Raw genomic sequence first — 18,894 nt, 5'->3', positions numbered from 1 at the left:
CAGGTCTATTATCCACATGGAACTAAAAGACATCAGGTCTGTTATCCACATGGAACTAAAAGACATCAGGTCTATTATCCACATGGAGATAAAAGACATCAGGTCTGTTATCAACATGGAACTAAAAGACATCAGGTCTATTATCCACATGGAACTAAAAGAGGAGACATCAGGTCTATTATCCACATGGAACTAAAATACATCATGTCTATTATCCACATGGAGATAAAAGAGGAGACATCAGGTCTATTGTCCACATGGAACTAAAATACATTTCCCAAATGGCAAAACTAAGAGATATTTTCCTGAACTTTCTGGACTAAAAACACTGTCTAATCTCCTGCACTAAAAAACACTGTCTAATCTCCTGCACTAAAAAACACTGTCTAATCTCCTGCACTAAAAAACACTGTCTAATCTCCTGGATTAAAAACACTGTCTAATCTCCTGGATTAAAAACACTGTCTAATCTCCAGAACTAAAAAACACTGTCTAATCTCCAGAACTAAAAACACTGTCTAATCTCCTGCACTAAAAAACACTGTATAATCTCCAGAACTAAAAAGCACTGTCTAATCTCCTGGATTAAAAACACTGTCTAATCTCCAGGACTAAAAAACACTGTCTAATCTCCTGCACTAAAAACACTGTCTAATCTCCTGCACTAAAAACACTGTCTAATCTCCTGCACTAAAAAACACTGTCTAATCTCCTGCACTAAAAAACACTGTCTAATCTCCTGGATTAAAAACACTGTCTAATCTCCTGGATTAAAAACACTGTCTAATCTCCAGAACTAAAAAACACTGTCTAATCTCCAGAACTAAAAACACTGTCTAATCTCCTGCACTAAAAAACACTGTATAATCTCCAGAACTAAAAAGCACTGTCTAATCTCCTGGATTAAAAACACTGTCTAATCTCCAGGACTAAAAAACACTGTCTAATCTCCTGCACTAAAAACACTGTCTAATCTCCTGCACTAAAAACACTGTCTAATCTCCTGCACTAAAAAACACTGTCTAATCTCCTGCACTAAAAACACTGTCTAATCTCCTGCACTAAAAAACACTGTCTAATCTCCTGGATTAAAAACACTGTCTAATCTCCAGGACTAAAAAGCACTGGGCTATGGTAGTGGTACTGAGGTCTACCTTGCCATCAGTGAGGATATAGAGGGGCTAAGGGTTAGGGTCTAAGTGTAGGGGATAGGGTCTACCTTGCCATCAGTGAGGATATAGAGGGGCTAAGGGTTAGGGTCTAAGTGTAGGGGATAAGGTCTACCTTGCCATCAGTGAGGACGTAGACATTCTGTCCAGACTGGTCCAGTAGTAGGTCAGCGTTGACTGGACTGTCCTGGTCCACCAATACACTCTGATACAGAGTGGGTCTAGGGGTAGTGGCTAGGGGTTAGGGTCTAGGGGTAGTGGCTAGGGGTTAGGGTCTAGGGGTAGTGGCTAGGGGTTAGGGTCTAGGGGTAGTGGCTAGGGGTTAGGGGTTAGAGGCTAGGGGTTAGGGTCTAGGGGTAGTGGCTAGGGGTTACCTTGCCATCAGTGAGGACGTAGACATTCTGTCCAGACTGGTCCAGTAGTAGGTCAGCGTTGACTGGACTGTCCTGGTCCACCAATACACTCTGATACAACGTCCCCGTTGTGTCAGTCTGGAGAAATACCTGGCCCGGAGAAACAAGGACAATATTTACTCTCTCTTTCACACACACACACATCTGTAATTTACACAGTCATGTCTCAACGGACTGGTGTTGGTGTGTATCGCAGCATTGGGCATGGACAGCACTGCTCAGCTCAGCGCGTTTGGATGAAAATCTGTTGCCATTAGATGCAATCTAGAGGGGAAAGAAACGCACACCTATTTAGGTGAGGTGCTGGCTAGTGGAGTAGAACACTTCACATAATAAAGGAGAGCAGGGCCTCCCAGGCGGGAGGTCACGTTACCTAGCTCGAGTCGGCTCACGTTACCTAGCTCGAGTTGGCTCGCGTTACCTAGCTCGAGTCGGCTCGCGTTACCTAGCTCGAGTCGGCTCGCGTTACCTAGCTCGAGTCGGCTCACGTTACCTAGCTCGAGTCGGCTCACGTTACCTAGCTCGAGTCGGCTCACGTTACCTAGCTCGAGTCGGCTCACGTTACCTAGCTCGAGTCGGCTCACGTTACCTAGCTCGAGTCGGCTCACGTTACCTAGCTCGAGTCGGCTCACGTTACCTAGCTAGAGTCGGCTCACGTTACCTAGCTCGAGTCGGCTCGTGTTTCCTCAATAAGTGCCTATCAGCAGAGTCAGTGCTAGTAAGAAAAGAGTTACGGCATTAAACAAGATACTCTGAAGAAATAGGTTCTCAGATGTTTTCCGGACACTACAACCAAAGATGCTGTATAAATTAAGATAGTTCACTCAGGCCCCTTTAGCATTGAAATAGCCAGTTCCTGTCTACTTAAGGGGGTGGCTCTCCCATAGACAACAATATGATAGCAGCTGGATCTGGTCTACTTAGTTCATTGACTTTTATTGAAACAGAAGAAGAAAAAAATTGAGGGAGTTGGATGTCTCACTTCCTCTTCCATCTCTGTCGAGAACACTTCATATTCTGTAATTCCGTACCTTTGTAACAGTATATTCGAGGAGCTTTGCGTGGAGATACACAGATCTCAGTAATGTAACAAATGTTTTCCTACCCCCCATGGCACTACTATCCTATGGGCCCCTGTGAAGAAATGTAGGGAATAGGTGCCATTTGGCACACAACCCTCCTCACAGTGCTGGCCCACAATGCACTGCACATGACATTCCCTCTGGGGCCAGTAACCAATCAGCAGTCAGAACATGTCCTACTGCGTTGCCTTCGGACATCACACACACACCTCCTGCGTTAGGAGAAGCTGGGGTAATCCGTTCCCCTTCTGTTACCCCTTCTGCCCCGGGGTAAGACGCCTCCGCGCTAGATACAAACACAAACCACCGCGATGTGGACACGTGATCCACCCCTCCCATATTATCCCCCTCCTACCCAGGATGCACAGCTTGTGCCCAAAACACTTACAGACTGCTCTACACATGCCACAGGCGCATCAATACAATCACTATTTACATACACATCAACATTAGGGAGACCTGGCTGGGAATATCTTGCAATGAAAACTACTAGGAAAGTTTTTCAGTTGAAATTACATGGGGGCTAGGGAAGGCCGGGCACCCCACCCCCACAACCAATCAGGCACCCCACAACCAATCGGGCACCCCACAACCAATCGGGCACCCCACCCCCACAACCAATCGGGCACCCCACAACCAATCGGGCACCCCACAACCAATTGGGCACCCCACAACCAATCGGGCACCCCACAACCAATCAGGCGCTACTTTAGACCAGTGTCCATTGGGCTCTGTGTGTGATTAGGGAGTGCGTTGTTAGTGTGTGTGTGTGTGTGTGTGTGTGCGGCTGTGTGTGTGCGGCTGTGTGTGTGGCTGTGTATGTGTGTGTGTGTGTGTGGCTGTGTATGTGTGTGTGTGTGTGTGGCTGTGTGTGTGTGTGTGGCTGTGTGTGTGTGTGTGTGTGTGTGTGTGTGTGTGTGTGTGTGTGTGTGTGTGTGAGTGATTAGGGAGTGTGTCGTTAGTGTGTGTGTGTGTGTGTGTGTGTGAGTGGTTAGGGAGTGTGTGAGTGGCTGTGTGTGTGTGTGTGTGTGTGTGTGTGTGTGTGTGTGTGTGTGTGTGTGTGTGTGTGTGTGGCTGTGTGTGTGTGGGAAGGTATCTATCCTGAGGACTGGCAGGCAGCACTAGGCATTGTGGGGCTGAGCAGGATCTGGTTTCATCAATAATTCACATTAGCAACATGTTTCATGTTAATTAACTCTCTGTGGAACTGCCTGTTGGAACAGTGGTAGTGGTTAACACAGTACTAATGAAGAGTGTAGCTCAGGGGTGGGCAGCCGGCCCCGGTTTCTAATGAAGAGTGTAGCTCAGGGGTGGGCAGCCGGCGTGGGCTCCTAATGGAGATGAAAGTAGGTGGGAAATCTTTCCTGCCAAGGGCTGTTCCACACGCCTTTTATCCAAACCATTGGACTCTACTACCCCGCCCCCCACACACATACACTGCTGCTGTAGCTGCTCCAAATACACTGTATATAGCCATGTTATTACCTGGTACTTCCTGTATATAACCATGTTATTACCTGGTACTCCCTGTATATAACCATGTTATTACCTCCCTGTATATAGCCATGTTATTACCTGGTACTTCCTGTATATAACCATGATATTACCTGGTACTTCCTGTATATAGCCATGTTATTACCTGGTACTTCCTGTATATAGCCATGTTATTACCTGGTACTTCCTGTATATAGCCATGATGTTACCTGGTACTCCCTGTATATAACCATGTTATTACCTCCCTGTATATAGCCATGTTATTACCTGGTACTTCCTGTATATAACCATGATATTACCTGGTACTTCCTGTATATAGCCATGTTATTACCTGGTACTTCCTGTATATAGCCATGTTATTACCTGGTACTTCCTGTATATAGCCATGATGTTACCTGGTACTTTCTGTATATAACCATGTTATTACCTGGTACTTCCTGTATATAACCATGTTATTACCTGGTACTCCCTGTATATAACCATGTTATTACCTGGTACTCCCTGTATATAGCCATGATATTACCTGGTACTTCCTGTATATAGCCATGTTATTACCTGGTACTTCCTGTATATAGCCATGTTATTACCTGGTACTTCCTGTATATAACCATGATATTACCTGGTACTTCCTGTATATAACCATGATATTACCTGGTACTTCCTGTATATAACCATGTTATTACCTCCCTGTATATAGCCATGTTATTACCTGGTACTTCCTGTATATAACCATGATATTACATAGTACTTCCTGTATATAACCATGTTATTACCTGGTACTTCCTGTATATAACCATGATATTACCTGGTACTTCCTGTATATAACCATGTTATTACCTGGTACTTCCTGTATATAACCATGTTATTACCTGGTACTTCCTGTATATAGCCATGATATTTTTCCTCATCATTATTATTATTCACTGTGTCAAGTCACTTTCTATTTGATCTGTTTTATCTTTAACTCTGTAATGTTGGAAAAGGACCCGTCAGTCAGTCACTAAGTCTACACCTTCATTTGTAGGCTACAGTCATAGTGTTATGTAGCTGAAAGTCTATATCAGGGCTGCCCAATCCGCCTGCTGACAGTCTATATCAGGGCTGCCCATTCCGCCTGTTAACAGTCTATATCAGGGCTGCCCAATCCGCCTGCTGACAGTCTATATCAGGGGTGCCCAATCCGCCTGTTGACAGTCTATATCAGGGCTGCCCAATCCGCCTGCTGACAGTCTATATCAAGGGTGCCCAATCCGCCTGTTGACAGTCTATATCAGGGCTGCCCAATCCGCCTGCTGACAGTCTATATCAGGGCTGCCCAATCCGCCTGCTGACAGTCTATATCAAGGGTGCCCAATCCGCCTGTTGACAGTCTATATCAGGGGTGCTCAAACCGCCTGTTAACAGTCTATATCAGGGCCGCCCATTCCGCCTGTTAACAGTCTATATCAGGGCTGCCCATTCCGCCTGTTAACAGTCTATATCAGGGCTGCCCAATCCGCCTGTTGACAGTCTATATCAGGGGTGCCCAATCCGCCTGCTGACAGTCTATATCAGGGCTGCCCAATCCGCCTGTTAACAGTCTATATCAGGGATGCCCAATCCGCCTGTTGACAGTCTATATCAGGGGTGCCCAATCCGCCTGTTAACAGTCTATATCAGGGCTGCCCAATCCGCCTGTTGACAGTCTATATCAGGGGTGCCCAATCCGCCTGTTAACAGTCTATATCAGGGCTGCCCAATCCGCCTGTTGACAGTCTATATCAGGGGTGCCCAATCCGCCTGTTAACAGTCTATATCAGGGCTGCCCAATCCGCCTGTTGACAGTCTATATCAGGGATGCCCAATCCGCCTGTTGACAGTCTATATCAGGGGTTTAATGTAATAAAATTATTCTAGCTGCTAGACAGCCATGTACACGTCTTCGCCATATATTTTCAAGTAGAATGAAGTCAAAACTGTAACTAGGCCACTAAGGAATGATGTCTACTTGGTAAGCAACTCCAGTGTATATTTGGCCTTGTGTTTTAGGTTATTGTCCTGCTGAAAGGTGCATTTTTCTCCAAGTGTCTGTTGGAAAGCAGACTGAACCAGGTTTTCCTCTAGGATTTTGCCTGTGCTTAGCTCTATTCCGTTTCTATCGATGACAAGCATACCCATAACATGATGCAGCCACCACCATGACTGATAATATGAAGAGTGATGCTCAGTAATGTGTTGTATTGGATTTGCCCCATAAAGAACGAAGTTAATATGGCACTTTATTTGCACTTTTACTTTAGTGTTTAGGAATATTTATATTCTGTACAGGTTTACTTCTTTTCACCGAGTATGGATTAACGATGCTGTTGATCCATTTTCTCTCATCACAGCCGTTCAACTAACTAGTCACCATTAGGTATCTGTAGCCTGTATCTTTGTAGTGACTGGTTGTATTGATACACCATCTACAGTGTAATTAGTAACTCCACCATGATCAATGCTTTTATATTTCAAATTCAGGCTGTAACACAACAAAATGTGGAAAAAGTCAAAGGGTGTGAATACTTTCTGAAGGCTCTGTAAATACACTAGACATAATATCTTATGGAGAACGTGTGACGGAGAACGGGTGACGGAGAACGGGTGACGGAGAACGGGTGACGGAGAACGGGTGACGGCGAACAGGTGACGGAGAACGGGTGACGGCGAACAGGTGACGGAGAACGGGTGACAGAGAACGGGTGACAGAGAACGGGTGACAGAGAACGGGTGACGGAGAACGGGTGACAGAGAATGTGTAATGGAGAACAGGTGACGGAGAACATGTGACGGAGAACGGGTGACGGAGAACGGGTGACGGAGAATGTGTAATGGAGAACGGAGAACATGTGACGGAGAACGGGTGACGGAGAACGGGTGACGAAGAACGGGTGACGGAGAATGTGTAATGGAGAACGGAGAACGGGTGACGGAGAACGGGTGACGGAGAACGGGTGACGGAGAACGGGTGACGGAGAACGGGTAACGGAGAACGGGTGACGGAGAACGGGTGACGGAGAACGGGTGACGGAGAACGGGTGACAGAGAACGGGTGACGGAGAATGTGTGACGGAAAACGTGTGACGGAGAACGTGTGACGGAGAACGTGACATAGCTTTAAAAAAAGCACCCGACAGCCGCTGGCTGCTGATAAGCTTTCTTGACTTGGACATAATGTTTTTGCCAACACCTTTAAAAATCAAATCAAATCAAATCAAATTTTATTTGTCACATACACATGGTTAGCAGATGTTAATGCGAGTGTAGCGAAATGCTTGTGCTTCTAGTTCCGACAATGCAGTAATAACCAACAAGTAATCTAACTAACAATTCCAAAACTACTGTCTTGTACACAGTGTAAGGGGATAAAGAATATGTACATAAGGATATATGAATGAGTGATGGTACAGAGCAGCATAGGCAAGATACAGTAGATGGTATCGAGTACAGTATGTACAAATGAGATGAGTATGTAAACAAAGTGGCATAGTTTAAAGTGGCTAGTGATACATGTATTACATAAGGATACAGTCGATGATATAGAGTACAGTATATACGTATGCATATGAGATGAATAATGTAGGGTAAGTAACATTATATAAGGTAGCATTGTTTAAAGTGGCTAGTGATATATTTACATCATTTCCCATCAATTCCCATTATTAAAGTGGCTGGAGTTGAGTCAGTGTCAGTGTGTTGGCAGCAGCCACTCAATGTTAGTGGTGGCTGTTTAACAGTCTGATGGCCTTGAGATAGAAGCTGTTTTTCAGTCTCTCGGTCCCAGCTTTGATGCACCTGTACTGACCTCGCCTTCTGGATGATAGCGGGGTGAACAGGCAGTGGCTCGGGTGGTTGATGTCCTTGATGATCTTTATGGCCTTCCTGTGACATCGGGTGGTGTAGGTGTCCTGGAGGGCAGGTAGTTTGACCCCGGTGATGCGTTGTGCAGACCTCACCACCCTCTGGAGAGCCTTACGGTTGAGGGCGGAGCAGTTGCCGTACCAGGCGGTGATACAGCCCGCCAGGATGCTCTCGATTGTGCATCTGTAGAAGTTTGTGAGTGCTTTTGGTGACAAGCCAAATTTCTTCAGCCTCCTGAGGTTGAAGAGGCGCTGCTGCGCCTTCTTCACAATGCTGTCTGTGTGAGTGGACCAATTCAGTTTGTCTGTGATGTGTATGCCGAGGAACTTAAAACTTGCTACCCTCTCCACTACTGTTCCATCGATGTGGATAGGGGGGTGTTCCCTCTGCTGTTTCCTGAAGTCCACAATCATCTCCTTAGTTTTGTTGACGTTGAGTGTGAGGTTATTTTCCTGACACCACACTCCGAGGGCCCTCACCTCCTCCCTGTAGGCCGTCTCGTCGTTGTTGGTAATCAAGCCTACCACTGTTGTGTCGTCCGCAAACTTGATGATTGAGTTGGAGGCGTGCGTGGCCACGCAGTCGTGGGTGAACAGGGAGTACAGGAGAGGGCTCAGAACGCAACCTTGTGGGGCCCCAGTGTTGAGGATCAGCGGGGAGGAGATGTTGTTGCCTACCCTCACCACCTGGGGGCGGCCCGTCAGGAAGTCCAGTACCCAGTTGCACAGGGCGGGGTCGAGACCCAGGGTCTCGAGCTTGATGACGAGCTTGGAGGGTACTATGGTGTTGAATGCCGAGCTGTAGTCAATGAACAGCATTCTCACATAGGTATTCCTCTTGTCCAGATGGGTTAGGGCAGTGTGCAGTGTGGTTGAGATTGCATCGTCTGTGGACCTATTTGGGCGGTAAGCAAATTGGAGTGGGTCTAGGGTGTCAGGTAGGGTGGAGGTGATATGGTCCTTGACTAGTCTCTCAAAGCACTTCATGATGACGGAAGTGAGTGCTACGGGGCGGTAGTCCCGTAGACTACCCACCCCAACTCACGCCCTGACCATACTAAATAAAGACAAAACAAAGGAAATAAAGGTCAGAACGTGACAAATATATGGAAATGCTCTAACCAAAACTACCAAAAATACAACCAACTGAATGCAGCAAAAATGGAAGAGGCAAGCGGAAGGGGGAAAAAGTAAGGAACTTGTCTGGCCCAGAATTAAAGACCAAAATGGTTAAAGAAAATAAATAAAACTACCTTGCCCCCGGTGATGCGTTGTGCAGACCTCACCACCCTCTGGAGAGCCTTACGGTTGAGGGCGGAGCAGTTGCCGTACCAGGCGGTGATACAGCCCGCCAGGATGCTCTCGATTGTGCATCTGTAGAAGTTTGTGAGTGCTTTTGGTGACAAGCCAAATTTCTTCAGCCTCCTGAGGTTGAAGAGGCGCTGCTGCGCCTTCTTCACAATGCTGTCTGTGTGAGTCGACCAATTTAACCAACTAAACAGCTGCTCTTAGTGGCAATGTGGTTCCAACTAATAGGCTACGTTGAAGTGTAAACTCTATCATCCAATTAGAATGTGGGGAGGTCAACATAATTTAAAACTAAATCTACCAAAATCTATTCATTTTAAAATGTTGATAACTTTGCCTTGCCTTTATCAATCACCTGATAAGGTGTTGTGAAAAAATAAATACATTGCTAACATATGATAGTAGTCCCTGGGTTGCCTGGGAGGAGATCTCTGAGCTGGAAAAGGATGAAGATCCCTGATCTAGAAAAGGATGAAGATCCCTGATCTAGAGTATCATGTGCAGCAATGGAGGCTCCAAACAGGAGGAAGGGGAGGACCAGCCTCAGTGAATTTCATAAATATAAAAATTGTGAAACATTTAAAGTTATCCTTTTTATATAACCCTATACTAAATATAGTCACGTCACCAAATCATTTATTTAAAAAAACGTTGTTTTGCAAAGAAGGTCTACAGTAGCCTCAACAACACTCTGTAGGGTAGCACCATGGTGTAGCCTGGAGGACAGCTAGCTTCCGTCCTCCTCTGGGTACATTGACTTCAGTACAAAACCTAGGAGGCTCATGGTTCTCACCCCCTTCCATAGACTTACACAGTAATTATGACAACTTCCGGAGGAAGCCCTCCAACCTATCAGAGCTCTTGCAGCATGAACTGATATGTTGTCTACCCAATCAAAGGATCAGAGAATAATTATAGTACTGAAAGCATAGGCTACAGCTAGCTAGCACTGCAGTGTATAAAATGTGGTGGGTAGTTGACTCAAAGAGAGAGACAATAGTTTTTAAATTAATATATTCCAAAATGAAGGAGAAGCAGAGAAAGTCATTTTTTTCAATTTCACTTACTTAGCTAGCAAACGCAGCTAGCTAGTTTAGCGCACTGAAACACCCTGCCACAGCCATCCATTCTTGTCCCCCAGCAATGCGATGGTGTGTGTGCCTCTCGTTTACTGTGTGTGTGTGTCCGTGCGTATATACCTTGTGCAGCCATCCTTTCTTGTCCCCGAGCAGAGCGATGGTGTGGCCGGCCTCGGTAGTGGTGGTGACCGCGGTGAGTAGAGTGTCCCTGGTCAGAGAGGGGGTGGCTGACAGGGGAACAGCAGAGGCGATGGGGCTGGGGGTGTGTTCCCCTCCACACGGGTACTTCTTTAACGAATCCTAAAGAAAATAAGAGTTAGAGGTGATTGGTTGATTGAAATACAAAATACATATTAAAGACAACATTATGACATCACTGTATTCTGTATCAGATAGACAACATTATGACATCACTGTATTCTGTATCAGATAGACAACATTATGACATCACTGTATTCTGTATCAGATAGACAACATTATGACATCACTGTATTCTGTATCAGATAGACAACATTATGACATCACTGTATTCTGTATCAGATAGACAACATTATGACATCACTGTATTCTGTATCAGATAGACAACATTATGACATCACTGTATTCTGTATCAGATAGACAACATTATGACATCACTGTATTCTGTATCAGATAGACAACATTATGACATCACTGTATTCTGTATCAGATAGACAACATTATGACATCACTGTATTCTGTATCAGATAGACAACATTATGACATCACTGTATTCTGTATCAGATAGACAACATTATGACATCACTGTATTCTGTATCAGATAGACAACATTATGACATCACTGTATTCTGTATCAGATAGACAACATTATGACATCACTGTATTCTGTCATGACCCTCCTGGTCGAGGATCAAAGGCCTCAGATCAGCTTAGTAAATAGCTGACAACAACCTCACCCTCTTACCCACAGAAGGAGAGGAGGGGGTGGGCCGGTTTTGACACCTTAACACTCGGTCGTAAATTAAAGCAGGAGGGGAATCTCTCCCTTTGCTCCTCAGTATTGGGAAAGGAATGTCTTTGTTACAGGGACAAACTATAACACCCAAAGAGAGAACTTTCAAACAATATTTTTAAGATGTGACTGTTAAGAACGGTCTGTGGAGATCTGAAGAATAATCAAGTCATATTGTTTATTATTTTGTGACGTTATTAAGAGGAGGGAAACCCATTCAAATCAAATGTTATTTGTCAAATGCTCCAAACACCTTACAGTGAAATGCTTACTTACAAGCCCCTTAACCAACAATACAGTTTTAAGAAAATACCTAAAAAGTCTGGGTAGCCATTTGACTGGGAGATGAATTCACCTTTCAGCAGGACAATAACCTGAAACACATATACACTGGTGTTGCTTACCAAGACAACATTGACTGTTCATGAGAAGCCAAGTTACAGTTTTGACTTAAATCAGCTTGAAAATCTATGACAACTTGAAAATGGGTGTCTAGCGACGATCAACAACCGATGTGACGGAGCCTGAAGAATGTTTGAAAGAATAATGTACAAATCTTGTTCAATCCAGGCGTGCAAAGCTCTTAGAGAGATTTACTCAGAAAGACTCACAGCTGCCAAAGGTGATTCTGTATTGACTCAGGAGTGTGAATACTTCTCATTTACATATATGTATTTCATATTCAATGTATTTGCTAAACTTTCAAAAATATATATTTTCACTTTGTCATTATGGTGTAGTGTGTGTAGGAGGGGGAGAGAAAAATATATGTTCACTTTGTCATTATGGTGTAGTGTGTGTAGATGGGGGAGGAAAAAATATATGTTCACTTTGTCATTATGGTGTAGTGAAAGTAGATGGGGGAGGAAATCATATATTTGATCCATCGTGTAGTCAGGCTGCAACACAACAACATGTGGAAAAAGCCAATACTTTCTGAAGGTACTGTATATGGATGTGTATCGTTTTACTTTACATTTTGTTTTAACCTTTATTTAACTAGGCAAGTCAGTTAAGAACAAAATCTTATTTACAATGACTGTCTACCAGAGAACAGTGGGTTTAACTGTCTTGTTCAGGGGCAGAACGACAGATTTTTACCTTGTCAGCTCAGGGATTCGATACAGCAACCTTTCGGGTTACTGGCCCAACTCTCTAACCACTAGGCTACCTACCGGTTACTAGTCCAACACTCTAACCACTAGGCTACCTGCCACCTCTACACTCTAACCACTAGGCTACCCTGTCGCCTCTACACTCTAACCACTAGGCTACCTACCGGTTACTAATCCAACACTCTAACCACTAGGCTACCTGCCACCTCTACACTCTAACCACTAGGCTACCTGCCACCTCTACACTCTAACCACTAGGCTACCCTGCCACCTCTACACTCTAACCACTAGGCTACCCTGCCACCTCTACACTCTAACCACTAGGCTACCTGCCACCTCTACACTCTAACCACTAGGCTACCCTGCCACCTCTACACTCTAACCACTAGGCTACCCTGCCACCTCTACACTCTAACCACTAGGCTACCCTGTTGCCTCAAAGTGATGTGTATAGTGATGTGTATAGTGATGTGTATAGTGATGTGTATGCAGGTCTCAGCATGACTCCCTGTCCAAATAAAGGTGAAATAATAAAACATTTACAAAAACTTTATTGTTCTTGTGGAGTAACACTGTCCTACTGATTATGCTGTATAATAAATACAGGTTAAAGGTTATGCAGATGGTCAGTTGATAGCGTTATGCAGATGGTCAGTTGATAGCATTATGCAGATGGTCAGTTGATAGCGTTATGCAGATGGTCAGTTGATAGCATTATGCAGATGGTCAGTTGATAGCGTTATGCAGATGGTCAGTTGATAGCATTATGCAGATGGTCAGTTGATAGCGTTATGCAGATGGTCAGTTGATAGCGTTATGCAGATGGTCAGTTGATAGCATTATGCAGATGGTCAGTTGATAATGTTATGCAGATGGTCAGTTGATAGTGTTATGCAGATGGTCAGTTGATAGTGTTATGCAGATGGTCAGTTGATAGTGTTATGCAGACGGTCAGTTGATAGTGTTATGCAGACGGTCAGTTGATAGCGTTATGCAGATGGTCAGTTGATAGCGTTATGCAGATGGTCAGTTGATAGCGTTATGCAGATGGTCAGTTGATAGCGTTATGAAGATGGTCAGTTGATTGATCGTGTCAGTTGATAGTGTTATGCAGATGGTCAGATGATAGTGTTATGCAGATGGTCAGTTGATAGCGTTATGCAGATGGTCAGTTGATAGCGTTATGAAGATGGTCAGTTGATTGATCGTGTCAGTTGATAGTGTTATGCAGATGGTCAGTTGATAGCGTTATGCAGATGGTCAGTTGATAGTGTTATGCAGATGGTCAGTTGATAGTGTTATGCAGATGGTCAGTTGATAGCGTTTTGCAGATGGTCAGTTGATAATGTTATGCAGATGGTCAGTTGATAGTGTTATGCAGATGGTCAGTTGATAGCGTTATGCAGATGGTCAGTTGATAGCGTTATGCAGATGGTCAGTTGATAATGTTATGCAGATGGTCAGTTGATAGTGTTATGCAGATGGTCAGTTGATAGTGTTATGCAGATGGTCAGTTGATAGTGTTATGCAGATGGTCAGTTGATAGCGTTATGCAGATGGTCAGTTGATAGTGTTATGCAGATGGTCAGTTGATAGCGTTATGAAGATGGTCAGTTGATTGATCGTGTCAGTTGATAGTGTTATGCAGATGGTCAGATGATAGTGTTATGCAGATGGTCAGTCGATAGCGTTATGCAGATGGTCAGTTGATAGCATTATGAAGATGGTCAGTTGATTGATCGTGTCAGTTGATAGTGTTATGCAGATGGTCAGTTGATAGCGTTATGCAGATGGTCAGTTGATTGATCGTGTCAGTTGATAGCGTTATGCAGATGGTCAGTTGATAGTGTTATGCAGACGGTCAGTTGATAGTGTTATGCAGACGGTCAGTTGATAGCGTTATGCAGATGGTCAGTTGATAGCGTTATGCAGATGGTCAGTTGATAGCGTTATGCAGATGGTCAGTTGATAGCGTTATGAAGATGGTCAGTTGATTGATCGTGTCAGTTGATAGTGTTATGCAGATGGTCAGATGATAGTGTTATGCAGATGGTCAGTTGATAGCGTTATGCAGATGGTCAGTTGATAGCGTTATGAAGATGGTCAGTTGATTGATCGTGTCAGTTGATAGTGTTATGCAGATGGTCAGTTGATAGCGTTATGCAGATGGTCAGTTGATAATGTTATGCAGATGGTCAGTTGATAGTGTTATGCAGATGGTCAGTTGATAGCGTTTTGCAGATGGTCAGTTGATAATGTTATGCAGATGGTCAGTTGATAGTGTTATGCAGATGGTCAGTTGATAGCGTTATGCAGATGGTCAGTTGATAGCGTTATGCAGATGGTCAGTTGATAATGTTATGCAGATGGTCAGTTGATAGTGTTATGCAGATGGTCAGTTGATAGTGTTATGCAGATGGTCAGTTGATAGTGTTATGCAGATGGTCAGTTGATAGCGTTATGCAGATGGTCAGTTGATAGTGTTATGCAGATGGTCAGTTGATTGATCATGTCAGTTGATAGTGTTATGCAGATGGTCAGATGATAGTGTTATGCAGATGGTCAGTCGATAGCGTTATGCAGATGGTCAGTTGATAGCGTTATGAAGATGGTCAGTTGATTGATCGTGTCAGTTGATAGTGTTATGCAGATGGTCAGTTGATAGCGTTATGCAGATGGTCAGTTGATAATGTTATGCAGATGGTCAGTTGATAGCGTTATGCAGATGGTCAGTTGATAGCGTTATGCAGATGGTCAGTTGATAATGTTATGCAGATGGTCAGTTGATAGTGTTATGCATATGGTCAGTTGATAGCGTTATGCAGATGGTCAGTTGATAGCGTTATGCAGATGGTCAGTTGATAATGTTATGCAGATGGTCAGTTGATAGTGTTATGCAGATGGTCAGTTGATAGTGTTATGCAGATGGTCAGTTGATAGTGTTATGCAGATGGTCAGTTGATTGATCGTGTCAGTTGATAGCGTTATGCAGATGGTCAGTTGATAGTGTTATGCAGATGGTCAGTTGATAGTGTTATGCAGATGGTCAGTTGATAGCGTTATGCAGATGGTCAGTTGATAGCGTTATGCAGATGGTCAGTTGATAGCATTATGCAGATGGTCAGTTGATAGCGTTATGCAGATGGTCAGTTGATAATGTTATGCAGATGGTCAGTTGATAGCGTTATGCAGATGGTCAGTTGATAGCGTTATGCAGATGGTCAGTTGATAGCATTATGCAGATGGTCAGTTGATAGTGTTATGCAGACGGTCAGTTGATAGTGTTATGCAGACGGTCAGTTGATAGCGTTATGCAGATGGTCAGTTGATAGCGTTATGCAGATGGTCAGTTGATAATGTTATGCAGATGGTCAGTTGATAGTGTTATGCAGATGGTCAGTTGATAGTGTTATGCAGATGGTCAGTTGATAGTGTTATGCAGATGGTCAGTTGATAGTGTTATGCAGACGGTCAGTTGATAGTGTTATGCAGACGGTCAGTTGATAGCGTTATGCAGATGGTCAGTTGATAGCGTTATGCAGATGGTCAGTTGATAGCGTTATGAAGATGGTCAGTTGATTGATCGTGTCAGTTGATAGTGTTATGCAGATGGTCAGATGATAGTGTTATGCAGATGGTCAGTTGATAGCGTTATGCAGATGGTCAGTTGATAATGTTATGCAGATGGTCAGTTGATAGTGTTATGCAGATGGTCAGTTGATAGCGTTTTGCAGATGGTCAGTTGATAATGTTATGCAGATGGTCAGTTGATAGTGTTATGCAGATGGTCAGTTGATAGCGTTATGCAGATGGTCAGTTGATAGCGTTATGCAGATGGTCAGTTGATAATGTTATGCAGATGGTCAGTTGATAGTGTTATGCAGATGGTCAGTTGATAGTGTTATGCAGATGGTCAGTTGATAGTGTTATGCAGATGGTCAGTTGATAGCGTTATGCAGATGGTCAGTTGATAGTGTTATGCAGATGGTCAGTTGATAGCGTTATGAAGATGGTCAGTTGATTGATCGTGTCAGTTGATAGTGTTATGCAGATGGTCAGATGATAGTGTTATGCAGATGGTCAGTCGATAGCGTTATGCAGATGGTCAGTTGATAGCGTTATGAAGATGGTCAGTTGATTGATCGTGTCAGTTGATAGTGTTATGCAGATGGTCAGTTGATAGCGTTATGCAGATGGTCAGTTGATTGATCGTGTCAGTTGATAGCGTTATGCAGATGGTCAGTTGATAGTGTTATGCAGACGGTCAGTTGATAGTGTTATGCAGACGGTCAGTTGATAGCGTTAAGCAGATGGTCAGTTGATAGCGTTATGCAGATGGTCAGTTGATAGCGTTATGCAGATGGTCAGTTGATAGCGTTATGAAGATGGTCAGTTGATTGATCGTGTCAGTTGATAGTGTTATGCAGATGGTCAGATGATAGTGTTATGCAGATGGTCAGTTGATAGCGTTATGCAGATGGTCAGTTGATAGCGTTATGAAGATGGTCAGTTGATTGATCGTGTCAGTTGATAGTGTTATGCAGATGGTCAGTTGATAGCGTTATGCAGATGGTCAGTTGATAATGTTATGCAGATGGTCAGTTGATAGTGTTATGCAGATGGTCAGTTGATAGCGTTTTGCAGATGGTCAGTTGATAATGTTATGCAGATGGTCAGTTGATAGTGTTATGCAGATGGTCAGTTGATAGCGTTATGCAGATGGTCAGTTGATAGCGTTATGCAGATGGTCAGTTGATAATGTTATGCAGATGGTCAGTTGATAGTGTTATGCAGATGGTCAGTTGATAGTGTTATGCAGATGGTCAGTTGATAGTGTTATGCAGATGGTCAGTTGATAGCGTTATGCAGATGGTCAGTTGATAGTGTTATGCAGATGGTCAGTTGATAGCGTTATGAAGATGGTCAGTTGATTGATCATGTCAGTTGATAGTGTTATGCAGATGGTCAGATGATAGTGTTATGCAGATGGTCAGTCGATAGCGTTATGCAGATGGTCAGTTGATAGCGTTATGAAGATGGTCAGTTGATTGATCGTGTCAGTTGATAGTGTTATGCAGATGGTCAGTTGATAGCGTTATGCAGATGGTCAGTTGATAATGTTATGCAGATGGTCAGTTGATAGCGTTATGCAGATGGTCAGTTGATAGCGTTATGCAGATGGTCAGTTGATAATGTTATGCAGATGGTCAGTTGATAGTGTTATGCAGATGGTCAGTTGATAGCGTTATGCAGATGGTCAGTTGATAGCGTTATGCAGATGGTCAGTTGATAATGTTATGCAGATGGTCAGTTGATAGTGTTATGCAGATGGTCAGTTGATAGTGTTATGCAGATGGTCAGTTGATAGTGTTATGCAGATGGTCAGTTGATTGATCGTGTCAGTTGATAGCGTTATGCAGATGGTCAGTTGATAGTGTTATGCAGATGGTCAGTTGATAGTGTTATGCAGATGGTCAGTTGATAGCGTTATGCAGATGGTCAGTTGATAGTGTTATGCAGATGGTCAGTTGATAGTGTTATGCAGATGGTCAGATGATAGTGTTATGCAGATGGTCAGTTGATAGCGTTATGCAGATGGTCAGTTGATAGTGTTATGCAGATGGTCAGTTGATAGTGTTATGCAGATGGTCAGTTGATAGTGTTATGCAGATGGTCAGTTGATAGCGTTATGCAGATGGTCAGTTGATAGTGTTATGCAGATGGTCAGTTGATAGTGTTATGAAGATGGTCAGTTGATTGATCGTGTCAGTTGATAGTGTTATGCAGATGGTCAGATGATAGTGTTATGCAGATGGTCAGTCGATAGCGTTATGCAGATGGTCAGTTGATAGCGTTATGAAGATGGTCAGTTGATTGATCGTGTCAGTTGATAGTGTTATGCAGATGGTCAGATGATAGCGTTATGCAGATGGTCAGTTGATAATGTTATGCAGATGGTCAGTTGATAGCGTTATGCAGATGGTCAGTTGATAGCGTTATGCAGATGGTCAGTTGATAATGTTATGCAGATGGTCAGTTGATAGTGTTATGCAGATGGTCAGTTGATAGCGTTATGCAGATGGTCAGTTGATAGCGTTATGCAGATGGTCAGTTGATAATGTTATGCAGATGGTCAGTTGATAGTGTTATGCAGATGGTCAGTTGATAGTGTTATGCAGATGGTCAGTTGATAGTGTTATGCAGATGGTCAGTTGATTGATCGTGTCAGTTGATAGCGTTATGCAGATGGTCAGTTGATAGTGTTATGCAGATGGTCAGTTGATAGTGTTATGCAGATGGTCAGTTGATAGCGTTATGCAGATGGTCAGTTGATAGTGTTATGCAGATGGTCAGTTGATAGTGTT

The 18,894-nt window shown here is 43.7% G+C and overlaps 1 protein-coding gene across 1 annotated transcript in view; it reads right to left on the bottom strand.

Moving 5' to 3' along the window:
* Positions 1-1,519: 1,519 nt before the first annotated feature.
* Positions 1,520-18,894, bottom strand: part of LOC110517572 (plexin-B1) — an 81,931-nt gene continuing 64,556 nt past the window's right edge. Inside the window, exons 4-5 of the mRNA XM_036945799.1 lie at positions 10,544-10,723; positions 1,520-1,672 (exon numbers count right to left, since the gene is read on the bottom strand). Of these exons, the coding sequence (XP_036801694.1) occupies positions 1,520-1,672; positions 10,544-10,723 (333 nt within the window). The remainder of the gene's footprint in view (positions 1,673-10,543; positions 10,724-18,894) is intronic.

This window comes from Oncorhynchus mykiss, chromosome 16 (genome assembly GCF_013265735.2).
Source record: "Oncorhynchus mykiss isolate Arlee chromosome 16, USDA_OmykA_1.1, whole genome shotgun sequence".
In the NCBI taxonomy this organism is placed as follows: Eukaryota; Metazoa; Chordata; class Actinopteri; order Salmoniformes; family Salmonidae; genus Oncorhynchus; species Oncorhynchus mykiss.
This window is presented reverse-complemented; position numbering and strand designations above follow the sequence as displayed.